This window comes from Halichoeres trimaculatus, unplaced genomic scaffold (genome assembly GCF_033239565.1).
Source record: "Halichoeres trimaculatus isolate MK-OKI-2021-1 unplaced genomic scaffold, fHalTri1.1 fHalTri1_scaffold_5, whole genome shotgun sequence".
Taxonomy (NCBI): domain Eukaryota; kingdom Metazoa; phylum Chordata; class Actinopteri; order Labriformes; family Labridae; genus Halichoeres; species Halichoeres trimaculatus.
The window spans coordinates 7,319,217-7,335,117 of NW_027437183.1; the positions used below are offsets into that span (position 1 = coordinate 7,319,217).

At 40.5% G+C, this 15,901-nt stretch overlaps 1 protein-coding gene across 1 annotated transcript in view; it reads left to right on the forward strand.

Moving 5' to 3' along the window:
• Positions 1 to 15,901, forward strand: part of LOC141790490 (phospholipid-transporting ATPase ID-like) — a 46,784-nt gene that overhangs the window by 21,790 nt on the left and 9,093 nt on the right. The window contains exons 3-15 of the mRNA XM_074670382.1: positions 2,167 to 2,225; positions 5,766 to 5,879; positions 6,642 to 6,740; positions 11,653 to 11,714; positions 12,648 to 12,720; positions 13,154 to 13,224; positions 13,374 to 13,456; positions 13,737 to 13,895; positions 13,995 to 14,083; positions 14,293 to 14,486; positions 14,606 to 14,814; positions 15,135 to 15,178; positions 15,337 to 15,502. Of these exons, the coding sequence (XP_074526483.1) occupies positions 2,167 to 2,225; positions 5,766 to 5,879; positions 6,642 to 6,740; positions 11,653 to 11,714; positions 12,648 to 12,720; positions 13,154 to 13,224; positions 13,374 to 13,456; positions 13,737 to 13,895; positions 13,995 to 14,083; positions 14,293 to 14,486; positions 14,606 to 14,814; positions 15,135 to 15,178; positions 15,337 to 15,502 (1,422 nt within the window). The remainder of the gene's footprint in view (positions 1 to 2,166; positions 2,226 to 5,765; positions 5,880 to 6,641; positions 6,741 to 11,652; positions 11,715 to 12,647; positions 12,721 to 13,153; positions 13,225 to 13,373; positions 13,457 to 13,736; positions 13,896 to 13,994; positions 14,084 to 14,292; positions 14,487 to 14,605; positions 14,815 to 15,134; positions 15,179 to 15,336; positions 15,503 to 15,901) is intronic.

Here is a 15,901-nt window from a genome sequence, read left to right on the forward strand (position 1 = left end):
TAATCTCTTAAAAGGACCTTTACATGTGTAATAGTAGACTTACTTTCTGTCCAGACTTAAGCGACGCTCAGCAGGTACGAGCCGTGATCATGTCTCAACCATGGATGTAGTATAAGAACTGGATCGCGTGGCTATATGGTCACAGCCCTACAACCAGCTTACACCTTACGTTTTTTATTTATTGTATTTATTATTATTTTATATTAATTTTGATGTGTCAACGAAAATAAAACCCGCGACCCGACCCGCATGTTATTTTTTCCACCCAGATCCGAACCCCGAAAAATAAAAGGTTTTAAAAACCACCCGCAAATCAGCTGTTTCTGCGGGTACCCGACCCAGCGCAGGACTCTGCTATATAATGTGCAGGCGCTAGGGTTAGCAATTTTAGGTAAGTTACCCGGTAGAACCTCCTCCACTTGGAGTGGTGTAGTGAGGATGTTTGCGTTTAAGGTGCTGCAGTATCGCCGACGTGGTGTGATGGTATGCAAGTTCGGCTTTGCAGTATACACACTGAACGATATTTTCGGCACTTCGAAGTGTGAAGTGGTCCCACACACCAGACGTTTTCGGTCTTTTTCGTCCACCTTCCGCCATTGTTTAAGTCCGGCATCGCTGTGATATGTCCGTCAATTAAGACAGTCCGGGTGACACACGTACACATACACACACACACCTCCTCTCTCTCTTTCCCTCTCTGTCCGTCAATCACAACAGTCCGGTGACACACACACCTCATCTCTCTTTCTCTCTCTCCTTTTCTCACACCATCTCTCTCTCACGCACACATACATACACAAACGCGCGCGCACCTGATAGCTCTCATCGCCATGTGATGTTAATTAAACGAAGCCTCGAGGTAAAGAATTTGCCTCGATCATTTTTTGTACTCGAGGTACTCGAGTTACTCGAGTAATAGTTGCAGCCCTAGTATAATCCACATTTGGTAGAAAAAAAGGTAGTTATTGTTTTATATTTGCTTGAATTTGTAGAAGTTAACACCTCTTTTACAACAAGAAGTGACAAGATTTACAGATGTTTTTTTTCTCATCACTTCACTTCTATCTCACGGACCGTCTAACGTTAGTGTTGTTGTATTGTAGTTATAATGCTGACTCATTCCAGTAGATGGCGGTAACTCACCGAAACCTGCCACTCGCATTGACAAAGAGCATTTGCACCATGCATTGTTGGAAACAGTTTGCCAGGTAGACTGGTCTGTTGCATTCTGAGAAATTTTCTTGAATCAGTAGGACATCCAGGGATTTTTGGTATACTGCAGATTTTGCAAAATTGCATACTACCTCCTACAAACTGAAATTTGGCCAGAACAGTAGGCACTGCTAGTGTAGTTGGCGGTTTGGAAAACAGCAAAAGACTGAAATGAAGAATCTGGATTTGAAAAGAAAAAAACAATTTTTTGACAAAGAATCCCAATTTTGATATTGCCAAACAAAAAATCCAGATAGATCGAATTTTTAATTTTTCTCCAACTTCTACTGAAAATTATTTCTGTAAGTGATTTCTGTACAAATAAGTGTTCTCAAACATCCTTGTTCCATCATCACAGACTGATGAGGTCAAACCTCACCTGTCCCTCAGGTGTGTCTTGATACCAGACGATAAGTGGTCAGTTTTCTGCAAAATTACACGCTGCGCAAACATCAGCAAACTTTGCTTCTGACCAAGGAAAATGTTCTCCATTAGGGGACGATATGGGGAAAATGTGAAAGGTTGTTTTTATTGCAGGATCAGGATCTGGATTTCATAGGATTGTTTTAATAGTCAGACTATTTTGACCTGAGAACAACAGTTTTGGCCTCAAATATTTCTTATCTAGGACCAATATTTGTCTGTCCTGCACCATTTCACAACTTGAATCTGGTCTTGTGTTTCCAAATGTGTCTTTTGAACTCTAACATGTTTTCACATCATGATAAATCCGTTCATATAAAGATGTCAGCTGTAAGAGTTGTTGAGTTTCTGCTAAATGTACAGAGCTTTAGCTCAAAACCAGTAGCCTATGCACAGTCCAAATGTCGTTTGAGGAGACTTTATTAGATAGACTTTGGTTTGATTTGTGTCCTTGTCAGAAGATTTAGTTTCGAACTTGATTAACATCAGGACTTCATCACTATCTTCTCTCTTTTTGTGTTTTCATGTCAGAGCTGGAGAGGAAACTGCGCGCCAATGACCGCGAGTACAACCTCTCCTTTAAATATGCAGTAAGTGTGTCTTTCTTTTCTTACAACTTGCAGCAGATGCAGCCTGTGTTCGTTTTACACAACAGCTCCGGACTTAATGTGGTCAATGCAAATATTTACAAAGAAAAATCCTCCTTCGAGTGAGTCCTGCTGCTAAGATCATATATTCAAAGCAGAAAAATGAGATTAACACAGTTGTTTGAGAAAAAGACAAAAGGGTGTCTCAGAACATTTATCCCAAACAAAACAGATTAAAACACGCACACAAACTCTCCTCTTCCCCTTTTCATGTGTAAACATTCACATCCAGAGCAGCGTTTCCAGTCTGTGGGTGGTTTTCTCAGTAAAGACATTCAGAGATGAAGCCACGTGTGAGTCAGATTGAGGCTGGTCCAACCTGATAAGACCCACCTGCTGCAGACTGAATCCTCCCTCCAGACCTCCGCCCGGATCATGATGACAAACATCTGCATGAAGAATTCATCCCAAACTGAAACGAAGGGCTTCTTCACAGACTAACAAAGATTTAAACAACAAGACTCATCCTCCTCATGTCTAACATGAGGAGGATTTATTATTGAAGGATTTCTTCTGAGGGTCCTCATTCTACCCCTTCACTTCTGTCTAGAAACTTTGATTGACCTCACTTAACCTTCAGTCTGAGAGGAGCTCCTAAAAATACACAATGAAGTGCTTATCAGTGAGTTGCTTCATGATTAATATCAGTAAGACCTCACCAAGGAGGGAGTTTACAGAGAATGGATCACTGCTGCGAAGAAAAGTGCAACATTTGCATCCACGATCTGCTGCGTCTTGAGGTGTGATTCAGAAGTTAAGTTGCACCAATGACATTTTAGCAAAAATGTCCAGCCCTTTGACAACATTCAAGGCAAAGTGACATAAGATCTTTTTGAATTTAAAAAGATACTTTTACATTTTAACTGTCCAAAAGAGAGAGACTGCTTTTTTTTCATTTCTACTGCATGTTTCCAAAAAGCACCTCATTTTTGTCAAATCGACTCATTTTTTAAGTCAATTTCTACTCCCCATGTGAAACCAAACATTTCAATGTCATGAAATAACATTAAAATGATATGTTAGGTTTTGGTTTTGTTGGACCCCCTAATACAGATACTGCTTAGTTATTAGAAAAATAATTTATTGGAAAAAAATGAAGCACAAGCTCTGAGGACTCAGGACGATCCAACAGCCCGGCTGAGCATACAGAGAAAACATAGGTATGCTCCAGACATCATAACACTGCAAAAACTGGCAGCTACTCAGCAAGAGGGTATTATCTGTCTGTATGAGGCTGGACAACCTGGGGCCAAGGCAGTGAAGCCGGTTCAATATACTCCAAAAAATCTTTTCCTGATCCGGCCTCACTCAAGCTATGCATGAGAAAAGTGAACAGAAAGAGGAAGGAGAGTGAGAAAATGCAACATCTACACCTTTAAAACTGGGATCAACGCAAGAGTTTATGTCTTGTTTTTAGTCAAAAGACTTAGCATGAGCCTCATTCACCTGAAAAGCCCCAAAAATGTTTTATTTTAATATCTTATCAGACAAAAGTGGTGCCTGACTTGCTTATGTGGTTCATATTGAGTTCAGTATTTTCCTACGAACATTAACACTCGAGTAGATTTCAGATTTTAGACTGATCAGACAAACAGCCATCACATGATGATACTGACTGTACTTAAAACATGGAAGTGAGTATTAGAGCCTGTGACCACACTTTCGTTCACAATCAGCCACAGAGAGGTCAAAGGTCACGTATATGGCTTAGTAAACAAAACCAGCACAGTTTATTTGAATATGTCTTCAGTCTCACAGTATAATCCACTCTTCCATATTATTTTCTCCTGTAATTTATCATATCTGCCCTGGATTACTTCATGTCTGCAGAATATCCACAGGCTCACAAACATCAGGCAAATATTTGTTCCAGCTGATAATGTAAATACCCACCATGCACCTGTCCTATCATGTAGGATACTGCGTTAGATTTCCATAAAACAGCCATAGAGGTTTTATGGATCCATAAAACCTCTATGGCTGTAGAGCACCTTTATGTTCTTACAGGTGTTTGCTCACAGTTTACATCCAGAAACAGAGGCGATGTGTTTGGTTTGTGCTGTTGGAATTTTTAGACGAGATCTTACTTATCTTCCTGTGAGGGTTAGGTATTGATAAGGTTTTATTGATACCAATGCCCTTATTGATTCTGCTTATCAATCAGATTTTTTTTGATGACTTTTTTGTTTATATTACTTTTGGTAAATAAGGAGATTTATTCCATGTTGAGTGTACTAAATAGGATCTCATGTGAGAGAGTAATGAACATTTCTGTGTGAGTTCAATTCGTCAGTAAAACTTTAAGCTGAAAATCCTGAATCAGAGTTTTCTTGGGAAATGTTAGCTAACTACAAAGCTAAGATAGCTATGGCAAACAAGTCGAGGTAGGTTCTGGCGGCTCTGCGGCATAGTTTAGAGAGCCACTAAGAGAATTGTTTAGCATAATGGCTATCTGTATCCACGGATTGAAACATTTCTTATTGATTCTTAACAGAACCAGTTTTCGATGCCCATCCCTACTTCCTGTATTAGCTGTAGTAAATTTTTGAGTAAAAGAATTAATCTGCCTGCTGTGGAGGAGGTTTTATTAATGTGTGAGATAATGAAAAGATAACTGAAGTAACAGAAACAGGTATTAAACCTTCAGTAAAGACAGAGCTTTTATAAAGATGTACTCTTCCAAAAATTGACGTCACTTTTTCTTGTGTAAACACAGTATCCTGATTTCAGGGACCCTGTTATCTTACCTGGAGTACTCTGATAGAAAACAGCATAAACATCTCGTCCTGTTTCTGACAGTTGCTGTGTATCTGCAAAGGCTCAGTTAAAAAAAAAAGATAAAAACAAGGTTGTAAAAGTTTGATTAGTTGGTCTGGCTCTGACTCTATCTGCTCTAAGTTTGTGCCAACAGCCCATAAGTCATCTTATAGAGCAGATTTATTATGTTTCAACTTAAATTAATGTAAGGTTGAATAGATAAACCAATAAACGAGCAAGCAGCTCATACATAAAAAAATGCAGGAAAGGAAAGAGTCAAAGCGTCATATTTTACTGAATATGGCTAAACACTGGAGCTCAGGTAAACAATGTCAAACTGGTTTTGAGAGTGTGGCTAACACTTACAGAGCTAGCACCCAAGGCTTTGATCCTCCTTGCCGCTTAATGTTCATGTACTTGCATAAATTCAACGACACATAGCCTGTACATGATTATATCTCCATTTTCTAGATTAAAATACTGACAAACTACATCTACGTAGTACGAGACGCCATCTGTCACCTGTGCTCGATCTCATCCAGGTGGTAGATCATCATGTGACTATGACAGTTACCGTTAAACAGAGCTACATCTCCAGCTAGTGGCAGGAAGCTGCACTACAGCTTTGACAACATAATATAACCATCATTCAGGGCATGAATGGTAGGAAATATTAATAATAAGTTGAAATGATGAGTAACACTTTCCTTTTTACACTCGTTCTAGACAAACGCCATCAAGACCTCCAAGTACAACTTCTTCACTTTTCTACCTCTTAACCTGTTTGAGCAATTCCAGAGGATCGCCAACGCCTACTTCCTGTTTCTGCTGGTGCTGCAGGTGAGGGAAACGCACTTAAATACACACAAAGTGTACACAAATAAAGGTGCACACAGAAAGAGTTGCCATGCCAGCATTATGTTTTGCAATTCACCAAATAATAAAAGAAAAAAACAAGATTTGGGGAACTAGTGTTGTTTTCAGTTTGGGGACTAAAACAGAAACTGAGTGAAATGTGTTTTATGGGGAAGTAAATTCAAAACTCTTTTTTCCTCTTTGGGAAATGAAATCACAGAGAATCTCATGATTCAAGTGGAAGACGTAAAGGATTTGTATCTTTTTTACAACCTGAACGTGTTTAACAGACTGTATCATGGGAATCCCCGCTCCTCACACTTCTCGACATGCTAACCAACTCAACACGTCCACAGCTCTTCTCCGTCACAGTGGAGCTGCGTGTTAACCAAACAGGATGTGGACGAATCAAGTGCTGTGAGATTAAGGAAGTACAATATCCAGAACAGGAAATTGCCTCATGATGCAAACTGAAAACAGTCGTGTTGCACCACAGAGGTTGTCTGCAGTGACCGTTGTCTTGGTGTAAAGGAACTTCAGGTTGTTTTGAATGAATTTTACAAACACATTTCATAAAACAGTTTAAGTCCACGTGGTTTGGTCATGTAATCGGATCTGTCATGGTTAAATCAGCTTTGGAGCCCTTCTTATGGCCTGTTTTTCATGTCATTATTATCAAAATCAGGATAAAAATCTTTGAGATATCCTCCTTACACAGAACTTTCTGTGTGTTTGTGTTTTCTTCAGGTGATCCCTCAGATCTCGTCTCTGTCCTGGTTCACCACCGTCGTACCTCTGGTCCTCGTGCTGTCAGTTACCGCTGCCAAAGATGCCACTGATGATATCGTAAGAGTATTCTTCAAAAGTAGAAAACAAGTTGGATAAAAACAAAGTATGAGATATTTTAGCAGAGAGAATTGTTTCCATCTAAACCAGTTTGATGGTATGGAGAATGTTCATTGTCCAGCTCTTGCCATACTCAGTAGTTGATGTTATTTTCTGTTATCTCATTCTGCTGATAATCACGTTTACTCTGACCGTGGGAAAAACATCAGCAGTGTCATGTACAAAACACTTCACACAGCTTTTAACCCATGTTATCTCACTGTCAGCGTCAAACGTTACACACGTTTGACCGTTGGCAGGAGACTGTGTTATAGTTTTCACATTTTAAACCCTCTTTATTTAAGGCAACAACAAAAGAAATGGCAACCTATTCCAATCCATCTATACCAGGGATTCCCAAACCTTTAAGACTCTCAAAATAGCGATGCCAGAGATTCATGACCATCTCTGGTGGGAAAACACCAGTAGACCAATCCAAAAACAAAAAGAGGCCCAAGACACTTCATTCAGCTGAGGGGTAGAAAATTAGACCAGTCAAATACACATATTGTTGTATTTCCTAAATAAATTTGTCATCACTGATACCATTGTTACCCTGGTTTAGTATCATAGGGGTCTAGTAGCAACAAAAAAGTGGAAACAGATCAAGTATTTTCAATTTGCGTGCTTTTATATCAAGTTTAAATCCTATTTTTCTTTGTACTGTTACCGTATGGGTGAAATATGTGACTGTAAATAGCTTTTGACTTAAAAAGGTATTTTCTGACCCCCCTATTAGTGTTTCATGACTTCTACCACTTTGGGAACTACTGGTTTATAGAACAGTTAATATGTGCTATATGAAAAATGCATACACAGGAGAATTTTTGATCATTGCTTGTGCCTAGTACTTTTATCTTTTCTCATTTAACCTCACTTTTGGTGGCTGATCTTCAGAAGACTTTAAGTTTTGATAAATTACTGATACTGATTCTTATTTTGCAGCTTATAACACAGTAAGATGACTAGCATTGCATGGATTGAATCGTAGTTTCAGACTCAGAAAGCTAGATCAGATACTGGTGACAAAGGGTAGAGCCATTGGTCCTGTCTGTTCAGCTTAAGTAAGAAAAGTCTGAAGTTGCCAAAACATCTTTCTCAGTCTCATCCTCATATTTAAGATGCTGTGAGAAGGATTTGTAGCGCACACTGTTGTAAAGATATGACTTTTAACCAGGAATGTGTTTGTTTTGGAACAAATGTTTGGAACAAATCTTAGTTCAAGTCAGCTTTTTTACTGGATACAACGCGACGAGGTAAGGTATTTATCAGTACAGTGACGTAGCGCTGTTGTTTGCTTGATGACAACAAGCAAACGTAAGTTCATACCATACGTCGTAAGCTGGCTATAGCCCTAATAGCAGCCCAGTGCTATGACGTATCTGTAGGCTAACGTGACAACAAGCTATCTGTCAGTTTGTACAGTAGTTTAGTAGCCGTCCATATGTAGCACTACTGACGGCTCGATACTGTGAGACGTGTCCCTAATGTGTAATGTTAGTAACGTAACCTCACTCTTCATTTTATTGATAGACTCTCAAGTTTGAACAGACCACTGCAGAATAACTGCTGACTGTGGGTTGAAATGGACGTTATCACAAACAGTTTAGCTCCTGTGTTATCCTTTAGCTCGGGCTGTATCACTCTCCTGTTTATCTTTCTTCTGCTCTCCTGTAATTTTTCTGTCTGACAGTTAGGCTCCAGTGTCCACCATCACTACAAAATTAAACGCAGATATCATTTTTCAGCAGAGAAAAACACAGATCTCTCTTCTCACTTCTAAACTTCGTCAGTCAGCGTGGTGTTGTCATAGAGACTTGAGCATGCCATAAATTAATCCTGTCCTGCTCGACTCAATCAGGAAGCTATGAAGAAGCATTTCGAAATAACCTACATTGGTGCTGATAATCTCATTTTAAAGTGTGGATTACAATGAGGCATTTTTCTAGAAGGGAACCTTTTTCAAGATCACTTTCAAACTCCTCACTGTCCATTCAAGGAATGGAGGTTGTCCAATTAATACTAGTATAGATTTGTTCAGGATTTTATCTTCCGTGCTGACTCTGATGCTTCACATCACTACCGTCTTTCCCTGTTACGCCTCTGTTACTACCTCACTCAGCTGATCAGGGGTGGAAACACTTTGCTCCACCTTCATGCCTCCATGTGCCACACATTCCAGACGAGGTCTAACCACGGTGTAGATATGCTGCCCTGAAAAGGAAATATAGAAGAGCCTTTAGGTTTTTTAAAGTTGTGCAGAATCACATCCTTTACATTCTGTCTTTTTTAATAGTGAAGAGAATGAAACATTCTCATGCAATCAAAACTGTCAAAACTGAGAGGATAGAGGACTGAGGAGAGAGAAGGAAGATAGAAGTAACTGATCTCATAAGGAACTGCAACTATTACAGATGTTAGGGTTAGTCAGTAAATAGTGTTCAAGGACGGCTTAAAGCTCCTGTGAGGAACTTTTGGCGCCACACTTTAGATGTTATCAGCAGCATTTTCTGATTAAAATTATTTCCTCTTTATTACATCCTACAACACTTTCCCTGTGCAGCATTTACAAGATTCATTAACAGGAGAAATAATCTCTCTGATTATCTTGTTTCTGCCTCCGAGGGGCATTAGCAGTCATTTCAGTCTGCTGAAAACTCCTCACAGGAGCTTTAAGTGAGCTGATTGAGCATTTTTCTGATAAATTATTGCAGAAGAGATGATTACGACAGCGTGACTTTTATAGCTGTGATTAAGACATGAAGCAGTGTCATACAGGAATTGAAACTGATGAAGTAATGATAGAAACTCCCATCAGTACGAATTCACAACTACAACACTGTTAGCCCAATCTGCATGTTCATGAGGAAGTAGATTTTCTTTTCGCCCAAAGGTCATACTAATGCCTGATTTTTTCATCGCTTTCTGGGAACTGAAGCAGAACCAAATGTGCCCAGGGAACCGTGACAGGGAAACCAGTTCAGTGACAAAAACTAATAGGAGTGTGTTTTTGTGCGTGGGGTGGAGGCACCAGATAACCTCATGCCAAACCACCACAAGAAAACGAGTGCAGTCACGGGTTAAACATTAGCTGGAGGAGAACAGGACTCTTTTTGTTTGGCGATCCTGAACGCTCCTCGCCCGTCGCTGCCCATCTGTTCCCTGAGTGAAGTCACTGGGCAGGTTCAGGCGCGCTCACAGAAACTCAACACTGACCATGTATGACCTTGCAAAAACAGAGGCTGAAATAACTGACGCCAGGGTTGGGAAAGGTGCTGTGAGAAGAAGCTGTCAACTGCTGAACTTTACAAGAAATCAATGAGGAGACAGTTTTTAGATATGTCACAATCTTTAGATCACTTCTTTATGTCCATGTTCTGGATGAGTTTTTGTTTTTGATTTTTGTTCATGTTTGGATTCTCTTCAAAGCATTCGCAGACCTACACTCACTGGCCACTTTATTAGGTACACCTCGCTAGTACTGGGTTGGACCCCATTTTGCCTTCAGAACTGCCTTCATCCTTGGCGGCATAGATTCAACAAGGTCCTGGAAACATTCCTCAGAGAGTTTGGTCCATATTGACAAGATAGCATCACACAGTTGCTGCAGATTTGTCGTCTGAACATCCATGATGAGAATCTCCCGTTCCACCACATCCCAAAGGTGCTCTATTGGATTGAGATCTGGGGACTGTGGAGGCCATTTGAGTACAGGGAACTCGTTGTCATGTTGAAGAAACCAGTCTGAGATGATTCCAGCTTTATGACATGGAGCGTTATCCTGCTGGAAGTAGCCATCAGAAGATGGGTACACTGTGCTCATAAAGGGATGGACATGGTCAGCAACAATACTCAGGTAGGCTGTGGACTTCAGGCAATGCTCGGTTGGTACTAAGGGGCCCAAGGTGAGCCAAGAAAATATCCCCCACACCATTACACCACCAGCAGCAGCCTGAACCGTTGATACAAGGCAGGATGGATCCATGCTTTCATGTTGTTGAGGCCAAATTCTTCTATTGTCCAGTTTTGGTGTTGCTGTGTGAATTGTAGCCTCAGTTTCCTGTTCTTAGCTGACAGGAGGGTCACCCGGTGTGGTCTGCTGCTGTAGCCCATCTGCCTCAAGGTTGGACGTGTTGTGTGTTCAGAGATGCTCTTCTGCAAACCTCGGTTGTAACCAGTGGTTATTTGAGTTACTGTTGCCTTTCGATCAGCTCCAACCAGTCTGTCCATTCTCCTCTGACCTCTGGCATCAACAAGGCATTTTGTCCCACAGAACTGCTGCTCACTGGATATTTTCTCTTTTTGGGACCATTCTCTGTAAACCCTAGAGATGGTTGTGGGTTAAAATCCCAGTAGATCAGCAGTTTCTGAAATACTCAGACAAACAACCATGCCACGTTCAAAGTCCCTTAAATCACCTTTCTTCCCCATTCTGATACAGCAGATCATCTTGACCATTTCTATATGTCTAAGTGCAGTGAGTTGCTGCCATGTGATTGGCTGATTAGAAATTTGCGTTAATAAGCAGTTGGACAGGTATAAAGGTATAAGGTAGCCGGTGAGTGTATTTCATCAAAAATTTCTCTTGAAATTTTAATTTTGCAAATTTTTTAACCTCTGGGAAAGTTGTTGATCAACCCCTCAAACTTTCTCAACAAAGCAGGGATATTTCAGACCTAAAGTCCATTGATGAGTTGTTGGCTTTCCCTACCAGGGGTGTTTCCAGTTTCTGTTTTTTAATGTACCCCTTGAAATCTGATGAAATAAGGGACTCCAACTTTTAAAAACTTAGAAATTTAGATTTTTTTTGTTGTTGATTTGTTTCATTTTTTGTAACTTCTCCAACTGAGTCTTCTGTCTGCTTCTTTTTCAGAATCGCCACAGGAGCGACAACCATGTCAACAACAGAAAAGTTGAAGTCCTCATTGATAGAAAGTAAGTTTCTTCATTTGCTGTGACATATGGGAAATACATCAGTGACTATCAACACACAGATTCAGGGAGCTACATCCAGTAGAAACTCCTGAGGGGAAGATAAAAGTGTTTAACCTTCTCTGCAGGTAGGTGTTCCTCAGGGAACCTCTCTAGAGCCCTTAAAGCTTTGATATGAAGACGTCCTAAAAAGTTCAATCTGAGTATCTGATTGTTTCAGCCTTATGGAGGAATAGAGCCACAAACACACCTCAAATATTAGAAATAGCAGACATCAGGTCAACAGGATACTTAACAAGTGCTTCCTGGCTTCCTGCAGCTGCTTCCTGCGGCTGCACCAGAGAGACTTAGGGGTTATGTGGCACGCGAGGACAACATGGACTGGTCTTAGTTTGACCTTGGACTCAATCATTTCTCACATTTGATGAAAAAAAGCCCCTTTTCCAAAAATTAGCCATAGTTAAGAGAGAAAATGACACTTATTAAGACGCTTTCCTGACAAGAAAACAACTTGTTGACTCATCCCAAAATAGTAATCGCCAACAAACCAATCACAAATGAATCATGTTTTGTAATATTTTGGTGTAATTGTCTCATTATTTATAAAGTAGGTTAAATAGTTAGCCAGAAAAAGGTTAAGAAAACATAAAAGCATTATGTTAAGTTCCGGAAACCATCAAATACTTGTGTTCCTGCCAAGTTTTAAACCTCTGTTATTGTCAGACAGATGATCCAGGAAAGCGTCAGGAACAGGCCGTAAAGGAGAGACTAAAAATAGGATGACCTCAGTTTTCAGGGCTTTTATGCTTTTCAGTTTGTTTCCTGACAGTCCTCAGATAACACACACACATGCAAACACACACACACACACACACACACACACACACACACACACACACAGATCTAAACATTTACCGGCCTGTTTCCTGTGCTCAGACTGCGCAGTGAGAAATGGATGGACGTCCAGGTGGGAGACATCATCAAGTTGGAAAACAACCAGTTCGTCACTGTGAGTAAACATCTCCTCATTTCACCCTCCTCTTCAGGTTTTATCTCTCTTTAAGTTTTCTTGTCCATTTGAGCTCTGTTTGTCTTTTGGATTCACTGTTTTGTTTCTCAACCTGGAGTTTTTTAATTTTGTGCCTTTTCTTTGGACAGTTTTTTAGACAAAATCACATTTTTAGTTCGAAAGCATTCTCGATAAAAGATGATGAAGGTCTCAGGAGATTAAATTGTTTATTTTTAGAGGTTTGTTATATTAGAAATTAGACAGAAATGGTTTTTAATGAATCTAAAAAACACATAAGCAGATATTTTAGGTGGATTGTGAGAATTCAGTCTAAAATAAAACATCCTGAATCTTTTCCTCTGAGATCCCTGCTTCACTCCTTTTTATTGATCCTAAATTTTGCTGTAATGTTTGTTTTTTACTGTATTTTCAGGCCGATCTTCTGTTGCTCTCCAGCAGTGAACCACTTAACCTGGTCTACATTGAGACCGCAGAGCTGGACGGGTTGGTTCTTCTCTTGACCCCGTCATAACACATATTTAACAAACCTTACTGTACAGTATTCAGAGGGTTTGCATCTGTTGTTTCTAGCTCCAACTCCTTTGTGTCTCATTCTCTGCAAACTCCACTCATCCCTGTTTTCTTTTCCTCAGAGAGACCAACCTGAAGGTCAGACAGGCCCTGCCTGTCACAGGAGACCTGGGAGATGATATTGAAAAGCTGGCCGACTTTAGAGGTAAGATTCTAGTGTTAGAAGACGGCCGACTACTGGTTTCAGTAGTTTAAGACGTGCAAAATGTAGAAAAAGTTGTTGCTTCTCTTCAGGGTGAAGCCATGGGACCTTACTTTGAAAAAATAAGAGATAATTGTGTGAGAGTCATAAATTTAATTTGTAATCATCAAATTGTTCCCACAGGAAACCTAAGAAAGTATAATTTGGTAAAACGTTCAGCATTTCATGCTGCTAATCTAAATAATTCCAATTAAAAATCGTTTCCCTTTCCGTCGTCTTCAAGGTGAGGTGCGCTGTGAGCCTCCAAACAACCGGCTAGACCGCTTCACAGGAACGCTGACTGTCTCCGGTCAGAAATACTCGCTGGACAACGAGAAGATCGTGCTGCGAGGCTGCACCCTGAGGAACACCGAGTGGTGCTTTGGGCTGGTGCTGTTTGGAGGTGGGATGGTGTTTTTTACGAACACATAACCATAAAGAAGAAACCAAATGGTTTAAAACGAACATCTGTTGAGCTGTGACTTTTAACGTTCCTCTGCAGGTCCAGAGACCAAACTGATGCAGAACTGTGGAAAGAGCACGTTCAAGAGGACCAGTGTGGACCGTCTGATGAATGTCCTCGTACTTTGTGTGAGTCTTCAGATCATAAAAGCTGTTTGTGGGATCTTATTGTGACTATTTCTTAGTAATTATTCTGCAGCATCAAAATTAACCCTTAAAACTCTCAACATAAAAGTCCCTTTATTCTCTGCAGCATCTTTTTGGTATTGTGTCGTTTCTTACGGTATGTTTAAACGTACAACATTTGCCTGTAATCAAAAGACTCACTGTCTGTGTAGATTTTCGGTTTCCTGGCGTTCATGTGCACCATCCTGGCAATTGGAAACTACTTCTGGGAGGAGACTGAAGGCTCACAGTTCACGGTCTTTCTGCCCAGGCAAGATGAAAACAGCGCTGGCTTCTCTGCCTTCCTCACATTCTGGTCCTACGTCATCATCCTCAACACCGTGGTGCCCATCTCTCTCTATGTGAGGTAACGTGTATAAATGAAGATGTCGGTGTAACCTTAGAGTTCAAAAGCCTCCAACATGCATTAGATGGTCAGAAATGCTAACTGTTTCTCCCCAACTGTTCATCTATGTCTCTTTGCAGTGTGGAGATCATTCGGTTAGGAAACAGCTTCTACATCGACTGGGACAGGAAGATGTATTACTCACGTAACGACACCCCCGCCGAGGCTCGTACCACCACGCTGAACGAGGAGCTGGGACAGATCAAGTACGTCTTCAGCGACAAAACAGGGACGCTCACTCAGAATATCATGGTCTTCAACAAGTGCTCCATCAACGGCAAATCTTACGGTAAGACTCCAGATGTGAAACACTGCTCTGATGATATTTTTTTTATATTTTCTTTATAACAATATCAGAGTTTCTGAGCTAAATAAAGGCAAAGTGGGAGCTGGAGGATTGAACTCTGAATCCAAAAATGTATCTACGTATATACTGAATCCAACTGAATACTTCTGTTAAACCTTGAATAAGTTAAAATAATCTATCAAAAATGCAGGAGATCACAGGGTGGAGCAGTGACTTGTGCTTTCATCTCCTTATGTAACTGACTTGTTTGTGTTTTGGTTTGTGTAAAGATGTCCACTTCACATACTCTCTGTCTCTTTTAGGGGATGTTTGTGACTACACAGGGCAGAGACTGGAGATTACAGAGGTGAGTTAATTAAACATCGCAGATACTCTGAAAACTGAGACATTCAGTAGAACAAATAGACATTTTACCATAGCAGTGTCTCTTCATTCATAAAAATACAAAATAACATGTTTTCTGAAACACAAACCAAGGTTTTCTCATCCCCTTTCTCACATCAGGACACAGAGACAGTTGACTTCTCTTTCAACCCGCTGGCTGATCCTCGCTTCGTGTTCCACGATCACGCCCTGGTGGAGGCGGTGAAGCTGGAGAACCCTGAGGTCCACGCCTTCTTCAGACTGCTGTCCCTCTGCCACACCGTCATGGCCGAGGAGAAGAAAGAAGGTGAGGATGGGTTCAGGGTTTCTGTGTGAGAAAAAGAGAAAAAAAAACTACATCATAAAAATGAGAAGAGGGAATAAAATCCATGGGTTCATTTCTGTCTTATCTCAGTCATCAGGACATATATTTTACTGTGTTTCACTTTGTAAGAAACAGCCACATGACTGAAAATGAAGCTATTACAATAATTTCAAAACCTGTAGTTCCCTTAATGACCACACGAGGCTTACTCTAAATATGAGCCAGTTCTTACACCAGGATGTGTGTATTAATGACCTCATTTATTGAACCTAATATATTCACTCAGGTGCAGGGAGAATGGAAGGAAGGAAGGAAGGAAGGAAGGGAAAGGAGAAAGATAGGAAGACAGGATAGGAGCAAGGCAGTAAACAAGGAAAGAAG